Here is a 9,198-nt window from a genome sequence, read left to right on the forward strand (position 1 = left end):
CGGCAATAAGGCCGACTAAATGGCGTGGACCCGCTAGTTCGTGGAACTCGCCCGGAGTCCCCACTACCGCAGGACGCTGAAAACGAGCAGCTTGCAGATCGGGCTCAGGAGGTGGATCCGGAAGATGACTTGGGGGAGGATTTCTCTGCTAAGGATGCCAACCCTAGGTCGGAACTGATCTCTGCAGCGGCTTTAAGGCCCAAGGGAAGGAGTATTGTCGCTACAACAAATACGCGCTGAAATCGAAGCTGGTAAAAAGAAGCTCCAGAATATTCTTTCGCAAGTAAGAGCCTCGTCGCAAGCAGTTGCCAATGACGTCATCAACATGGCCAAAAACTGCAACCAAGCAGTACAAGGCCAAAACTTCGAGGAAGCAGATGGCGGAAAAATACCAAGCACCGATGGAAGTGCTGATATCGATAGCGGCACCGTTATCGAAGTAAGCAACATTGTTGAGCAACGAAGAGTGGCAGTGGTAAACAAAGGACTAGGAGCGCCAAATATGTTACTTTCATTTGCCAGGGAAATCGTTATGGAGTTTTATGGATCTTCTTGTGCAAAAATTTTGACCCAGCAAGTAAATAAAATGTACAACCTGGATGAAATGGGTAGGAAGATGGTGATTGTGTCCAAGCTAAAAGGCATCGCGTGGTTGCGTGCAAATGCAACGCGTATTATGGTGACGGCAGAGAATGTTTTGGAAAAGTAGATACTAACATTCGGCAAAAAGCTTTAAAAAGCAAAGGCGCGACGAAAACTTTTGAAGGCTTAAAGTGGCATCATACCGAAAAGTTCGCGGTGTATTTTGAAGCAAAGACAATGCTAGCAAGCAGCATCAACATTGAACCTGACGAATTTGTTGACCAGATGGTCGAGGGAATACCTGCACAGAATTTGCGGGATCAAGCCCGGATCCAATGCTTCAAAGATCCAATGCAAATTCTCCGTGCGTTTGCTGGTATCCGTTTGGACAAGCCAAAGGAGACAGCGTCGAAGGAGCTGAACAGGAATAGAAGCGACAACGTAGGATTCTGCTGCGGTAATTGCAACGCCAGAGGACACATCGCTAAGAATTGTCGAAAGACAGCATGGGAGCCAGCATCTTGCTATGCTTATGGCAAGTTCGGTCACTTCGTAGCCCAATGCGAGGAAAGAACGGGGAATGCTGAAAATATATATGTAAGGTATATTAAAATTCATTTTTACAGTCAAATTATATCTCCTATGGTTACAGCATGCATCTTAGACTCTGGCAGTCCAATTTCATTGCTTAAAATATCTTTGTTGCCCAGGGAGGCCCAACTACAGGATTTAACTTCCTGTAAATATTTTACAAATTTATTTATTTGTATTTATGTATTTTAAATGTATTTATATATATTGTATTTATATTTACATGTATTTATATTTAAAAGTATTTATTTTGGTACAAAGAGAAGCACAATACAAATCTACGAAAAAATTTAATTAATTTAATTTAACAGTTGTTGCCAATGAGTCTATGGTACATGATGTGGTTTTGGGTAGAAGTTTCAGGCAAGCTTGCGACTTAAATTAAGATTTAGGAACTTTAAAGATGATAACTGTAGAAGATATATCAAAACATAACCCGACGAGTGCTACCTGGGATCTGTCGTTGCGCATTGCTGAAGTAAATTATAGTAGTTATCTATAACCGAGAATTGGCGACTAAAGTTGTAAAAGCGGAATAGTCCGTTTTTGCATCCGAGAAGATCGGTTGTATAAGAAGTTAATTGTGAACCGCCAAGAATAAAAGTCGGTACTAAAGAAATGTTGTAAAGTGTAACTTAGTGAATAAAAAATAAAAATAAATTTTTTTAATAAATTCACGAGTGAAGTTATTAATTTGCACGAATTTCAATTCTTGGTCTGGCCGCAAACAACGCCGGTCATACTCGAAGGCGCGCACACTTTAAGCTGCGCTCTCGGCATTCGGATCATATCATCGAGATGGACTCCTTCATTTTGTCCTCGCTGACGTCATCGCTTCCAGCGCAAACTATTGACACATCACCTTCAACCTGGAAGGAAATTTCAGCACTTCCCTCAGCAGATCCGATGTTCTGCACTCCTGGATCTATAGATGTCATCGTTGGATCTAATCAACTGTGGTCTCTATATACCGGAGAAAGAAAATATTTTGGTAAGGACTATCCCATCGCTCTCAATACAATTTTTGGTTGGATTATTGCAGGCTCGTACACTGCCTGCGACGACCACATCACTCCAGCCGTGACCCATCACGCGGATCTCGACGCAATGGTTCGACCGTTCAGTGAAATGGACAATGTGCAACCTAACCAGTCTCTCTTGGACTCCAGTGATCCCACAGAGAGTCATTTCGCAAACACTCACACGCGCTCCGAAGACGGGGTCTATATCGTCGAGTATCCCTTCAAGGATGGAGCCCTAAAAACTCAAATCTCAAAAAACAATACGAGGAGTTTTTGGATGACTACTTGCAACGCGGTCATATGGAACAACTGACATCAGCCCAAGTAATGGACGACCCCGACACTTGCGTTTGTCTACCGCATCACGCTGTCATCAAGCAGGATAGCCTGACGACCAAATGTCGGGTGGTCTTCGGTGGATCTGGGAAAGACAGTTCTGGAATCTCTTTAAACGGAAGACTTCATATTGGACCACCGATTCAGCGGGACTTGCTCGGGGTTTGCCTACGTTTCCGGCAGCACCGATGTGTTCTATGCGCAGATATTGAAAATATGCTTAGAGGGTTTCAAGTTTTCAGGCGTCACACCAATTTTCAATGCGTTGTGTGGCGAAAAAATGAGAATGAACCTATGCTTCATTTTCGGCTGTTAACAGTCACGTACGGCCTAGCGCCCTCTCCATTTCTGGCCGTTCGAGTTTTGAAGCAACTAGCTGACGATCGTCGCCTCGAGTACCCGTCCGCAAAACAAGCATTATCACAAGATGTTTATGTGGACGATATCCAAGCTGGATGCGATTCGGTAGAAGATCTTTTCGTTCTAAAGACGGAGCTGATTGGACTCTTAGGAAAAGCGAAGTTCAAACTACGGAAATGGAGCTCAAACTGCTAGAACCTTCTGCACTCATTACCTGAAGAGGATCGATGTTATGACCCAAAACAGCTCACCAAAGGTTCACCCATGGAATCGCCCGTCAAGGTCCTTGGAATTCAGTGGAATCCAGGTCGTGATGTAATGTCCCCACGAAACGAGAACTATTATCGCAACTTTCCAAGATCTATGATCCACTCAGGATTGCAGCGCCTACCACCGTGCTTCTCAAGCTCATCTTCCAAGAAAGTTGGACCGCTGTAATACACTGGGACGAACCTATTGCTGAAGCCCTGAATGCACGCTGGAGGGCAATAGTAGTGGATTTCTCGTCGCTGACAAAATGCCAAGTACCTCAATATATTGCTGCACCCCACCAACACATACAACTGCACGGATTCGCAGACGCATCCATGCTCGCGTACGGTGCTGTTGTTTATAGTCGAGTAGCATCGGATGGGAAGTTCCACATAAATCTCGTAGCCGCCAAAACACGTGTGGCTCCAATAAAATCAGTCTCAATTCCACGCCTGGAATTGAACGCTGCCCTACTCCTGACACGGCTGCTCACTATTGTTAAAGCGTCGTTAACTATTCCTGTTAACAACACGATCTGCTGGACAGATCCGGAGATCATGCTACACTGGCTCTCCGCACCACCACGGAATTGGAACACATACGTCTGCAACAGAACGGCTGAGATACTGAGCGATTACCCACGTAGCTGCTGGAGCCATGTCCGCTCCGAGGATAATCCTGCCGACTGCGCATCCAGGGGACTTCACCCATCTAAGCTTCTTGATCACGAACTTTGGTGGAACAATACGAATGGCCTCTGTCTACTAGCAAGTTCCGAGTTGATACACATTTGGAGGCCAGAGCAGAGGAACGTCCAGCCAAGCCAACAACTCTACATAGCTTTCCTGACGAAAGTATCGACGAGTTGCTCATCAACAAGATCTCATCCTGGACTCGGCTCATAAGGGTAACTAGCTATTTTTATCGCTTTATACATCGTCTTCGTTTGCAGCACAGGCCTTATTCTGAGTACCTAACTTCAACGGAACTGCAGGCAGCTCGAGACCAACTTCTTCGTTACATCCAACGAAAGGCCTTTCAAAGAGAGTATACGCAGCTAGAAAACGGACGCCAGCTTCATGCAAAATCGCAGCTGATCCGGTTATCTTCATTTCTTGATAAGGACGGACTAATGCGAGTTGGTGGACGAATCGAGAGGTCGACCCTTAACTACAACGCCAAGCAAAATCTTCGACAACAGTACTGAATATTGGGTGCACGAAATATCGTCCGAAAGACAGTATTTCAATGTAAACGCTGTTTCCTCCAACGCAAGAGCACAAGTAGCCAGATCATGGGAGCGCTACCTGTACCTCGGGTTAAAGCCAGCCGGTTCTTTCAACATACCGGCTTGGATTATGCCGGGCCAATTTCAATTAAAGGTTCAACTGGGCGCACACCAATGATCGGAAAGGCATGGTTCGCAATATTCGTTTGTCTAACAACGAAGGCTCTCCACATCGAAGCAGTCACCGATTTAACAACCAAGGCCTTTATTGCGGCTTTCCAACGATTCATTGCTCGGCGATCCAAACCAACTGATCCCCACTCAGTCAACGGTACCACCTTTCATGGCAGCAAACGAGTACTCGACGAAATGCTGCTGCTAGCCATTAAGCAACGCAAGGATGAGAATTTAGCAAACTTCTTCGCCAACGAAGGATCCTGTGGCACTTCATACCGCCTTCTGCCCCACACTTCGGGGGAATATGGAAAGCCGGAGTTCGGTCCATCAAGCTACATATGAAAAGATTGAAGCCTTACTTAACTGGCGATCTTGCCCCTTTGCTGAACAGCCGTTCAGGGGGGCGGTATGTTAGACACCCTATACATTTATTCTTGTAAACTTTATCTCTCGCTCGCCTGTGTTATCTATTTACACATACACGCGCATGAAGCGCGTGCAAGAGCTTTGCCAAATGCATTGCCTCGGTCAGTACTTTTCCAATCATCTCTTACGGTAACGTGTTTACGACTTAATTCATCCTACTCTTGTAGTAATATACCCAGCTACAGTCAGTCACATTTTTGCTACCAACGCAACCAGAGCGCATCGAGATTGATTTTACTAAATTATGTTGAATGTTCGGTGAAGACAAATAAAAATCAATTGAAACAGTTACACTTCTGGCGTCTTATTTGTTAAAAGGCACTGAAATCATTCCAAATCCCGGGAAGGCGAGTTGAATCTTGACGAAGACGCTATAAGCACCGTTCGACGTTTAACGCTTTGCATTTAAACCTAAACGTTTTCTGTCTACGATAACTTAAAGAACAAAACTTTCGACTGCGTCATCTTTGTTTGATCCTCTAGGATTGTTGTCGCCTCCCATCATTACTTGGGATGAATCGGTACCCCAATCTCTTCAGAAGGGTGGATAAAGTGCCTAGAATTACTCAAATCATTGTCAGCAATGTCAATCCGTTGATTTTGCCTACAAGCTGATTTTAAAATCATTGAGTTGCACGCGTTTTGCGATGCTTCGATAAATGCATACAGCTGCTGCATGTATGTGCCATCCATCGACTCGTTTGGAAACTGCAATGTCCAGTTAAAAAGCAATCTTTGTCTAGACTCCAGTTGAGCGCAGCGCATTTATAAAACAAATTGTACACCAAAGTCAAAAACATATTCATCGCCGCTCAGAGCTGTCTCTTAGTCTGACTCGCATTTTGCACTATACTGGCTACACCAACACTAAATTACATTATATACATTCGTCGGAAACCCAGTCGCCTTTATTCAAGAGCATACAACGGAGGGACTTTCAAAGTACGTGTCGATTCAGCTCAATCCAGTCGACATTGTGTCGCGTGGCTGCACAGACATCGAATCACACAAATCGATCTGGTTTAACGGATGATCATGAAACCCATTGGCCCCGACAGCGTGGACCACAGAGCTGGACACATGTGAACTAAATGCTGAAATCGTAAGTCTTCGCTGCACTAACTGAATCCAACTTCATTTTGGATTGGCAAAAAGGTGCCAGCTCTTACAATCGCTCACTGCGAGTCATTGCATACTTATTTCGGTTTCGTCGGGCAACTACAAATAATCGATCACCTTCGATGTCGTTACCATCGCCATCTGAAGTTCGTCATGTGTTGGAATGCTTAGTTTGGACATTGAGGATCATTATTTTACAGACGAAATACATATCTTGTGAAGACAGCAAGATTTGAAAGCGTACTTAAACTCCTCATCCTTTTTTAGATAATTTATCTGGATAAAGGTTGGAGGCAGATTGGAAAACGCAAATATTCCGGCACGACAACGACATCCTCTACTGTAACCCAAAGAGTCACAATTTTTCCGGAGTTATGTTCGTTAGCTTCACATCCGGAACTACCATGCAGGACCAAAGGAACTGGTCGGATTGCTAAGACTTCAATTTTGGATCACAAATGCTTGAGCATTAGCACGCAGCATCGTGCGCTCTTGTTTACTTGCGTCCCGTCCTGCTGCGCCAAATAGGGGCGCGCTGTCACTGTAACGGTTGTCGACGGACAAACATTTGCATCATGTTGGAGTCGATTTTTGCAGTCCAGTTAATACATATATGCGGGATCGAGGAAAGGGACCTACCAAGTCTTACATCACCGTATTCGGTTTCATGGCAGTCAAAGCTGCTCACATCGAAATTGTCTCGAATCTATCAACGAACAATTTTTTAGAAGAATTAAAACGGATGATAACTCGCCGTCGTCCAGTGTCACATATTTACTGCGATAACACCACCAACTTTGTGGGTGGAGCTAACAAATTATTTGAGTGAAAAAAGTTCATATTATACCCAAGTACTTAAAATGCCATTCAAGCTTGTTGTTCTGGAAGGCCACAGTCAAAAGCGCAAAGGGCCTGCTGGTGGGAAGTCTACTCAACACTCGGCTAACATTCCAAGAACTGACCACTGCCGTAATTGAAATAGAAGAAGTACCTAATTCTCGGCCAACGACCTTCGCGTTCTTACTCCAGGATATGAAATCAATGTGGTAAACATATCAAACTTGGAACGTTACGACCAAGTCACAGCATTAAAGCAGAATTTTTGGCGTCAATGGTCTGCCGAGTACAACAACGAGCCTTGAACCAGGGCGAATTTTACATCGGCTTTACCAAATCTGAAGGTTGGATCTATGGTCAATGATCATTGGTCATAGTAAAAGAAGATAATTTTCCGCCACTTCAGTGGAAGTTGGGTCGAGTAGAGTTCATATACAAGGGAAAGGACAACTGCGTTCGTGTGGACTATTTTGTAGACCAGTACATAAACGTGCTCCTTTACCAGTCTTTTGATAGATTGTTGTACCAACGTGGGCCGGGATGTTCGGTAAACCGCTATTATGTGAATTCAAACGATAGATATCGTTAATTCTAACACAAATGTAACTACTCTTTCTCTTTTCGAACTCTGTAAACAAGCATTCCATCTCATGTTAACACCAAAAAATAGACAGTTTAATTTTGCATACCATCGCAACGGCACGCATTCGCTTCATTTCTTCTCGTCGACAACTTTTCCAGATTTCAGGCCCCGATACACGCCCCCCAGTGTATGGAGACTCTCAAATCAATGAAACCCTTCTTATCCAACAGGTGTAAGTAGTGAGCATCCTCCATGGGGATGTGAGTTTGACGCGGAAACTATATAGATAATTCGAGGTTTTTAAAACTATTTAGTATTGTGATAGGATAAGTGACTGGCTATAAGTATAATTAAGAGTAACTCTGCTATGAATAGGTTATGAGGGTATAACTCTTTGATGTAAATGTATAGCAACTAGTATTTGAATGTAACGGCTAGCTGTTTAATAGGCATTAGCATCTAAAAGTATACCATGTTGCCAACCTGGCAACTCTGCTATAATGTTAAGTATCGATATTGATCGCAGCCATCTTAAAATAATCGAATGTAAAACCGACGCTATGTCGAACCGGGTAATTGTGAATAAGAAGTGAAAGAGAAAGAGAACGGTCAAGTATATTAAAGTGTTTTAGTAGATATAGCAGTTTATAGTACTATAAACTTCAGAAGTGGGATGACCCATAAAATGGATCTAATTGATGCCCAACAGTTCACGGTCGTCCAGCTCAAAAGGTGGTTGGCGGCACTAAACTTGCCGACGAACGGCAATAAGGCCGACTAAATGGCGTGGACCCGCTAGTTCGTGGAACTCGCCCGGAGTCCCCACTACCGCAGGACGCTGAAAACGAGCAGCTTGCAGATCGGGCTCAGGAGGTGGATCCGGAAGATGACTTGGGGGAGGATTTCTCTGCTAAGGATGCCAACCCTAGGTCGGAACTGATCTCTGCAGCGGCGTTAAGGCCCAAGGGAAGGAGTATTGTCGCTACAACAAATACGCGCTGAAATCGAAGCTGGTAAAAAAAAGCTCCAGAATATTCTTTCGCAAGTAAGAGCCTCGTCGCAAGCAGTTGCCAATGACGTCATCAACATGGCCAAAAACTGCAACCAAGCAGTACAAGGCCAAAATTTCGAGGAAGCAGATGGCGGAAAAATACCAAGCACCGATGGAAGTGCTGATATCGATAGCGGCACCGATATCGAAGTAAGCAACATTGTTGAGCAACGAAGAGTGGCAGTGGTAAACAAAGGACTAGGAGCGCCAAATATGTTACTTTCATTTGCCAGGGAAATCGTTATGGAGTTTTATGGATCTTCTTGTGCAAACATTTGGACCCAGCAAGTAAATGAAATGTACAACCTGGATGAAATGGGTAGGAAGATGGTTATTGTATCCAAGCTAAAAGGCATCGCGTGGTTGCGTGCAAATGCAACGCGTATTATGGTGACGGCAGAGAATGTTTTGGAAAAGTAGATACTAACATTCGGCAATAAGCTTTAAAAAGCAAAGGCGCGACGAAAACTTTTGAAGGCTTAAAGTGGCATCATACCGAAAAGTTCGCGGTGTATTTTGAAGCAAAGACAATGCTAGCAAGCAGCATCAACATTGAACCTGACGAATTGGTTGACCAGATGGTCGAGGGAATACCTGCACAGAATTTGCAGGATCAAGCCCGGATCCAATGCTT

The 9,198-nt window shown here is 44.2% G+C and overlaps 1 protein-coding gene across 1 annotated transcript; it reads left to right on the forward strand.

Annotated features, from left to right (window-relative positions):
* Positions 1 to 4,437: 4,437 nt before the first annotated feature.
* Positions 4,438 to 4,890, forward strand: LOC136117595 (uncharacterized). The gene has a single exon (XM_065868567.2). It carries the CDS (start codon positions 4,438 to 4,440, stop codon positions 4,888 to 4,890), a length of 453 nt encoding a protein of 150 aa, XP_065724639.2.
* The last annotated feature ends 4,308 nt before the right edge of the window (positions 4,891 to 9,198 follow it).

Source organism: Drosophila suzukii, chromosome 3 (genome assembly GCF_043229965.1).
Source record: "Drosophila suzukii chromosome 3, CBGP_Dsuzu_IsoJpt1.0, whole genome shotgun sequence".
NCBI classification, from domain to species: Eukaryota; Metazoa; Arthropoda; class Insecta; order Diptera; family Drosophilidae; genus Drosophila; species Drosophila suzukii.

Bases quoted from the DNA above. Each gene is read 5' to 3' on its own strand.
- LOC136117595 (XM_065868567.2), top strand. From the start codon at position 4,438: ATGGGAGCGCTACCTGTACCTCGGGTTAAAGCCAGCCGGTTCTTTCAA.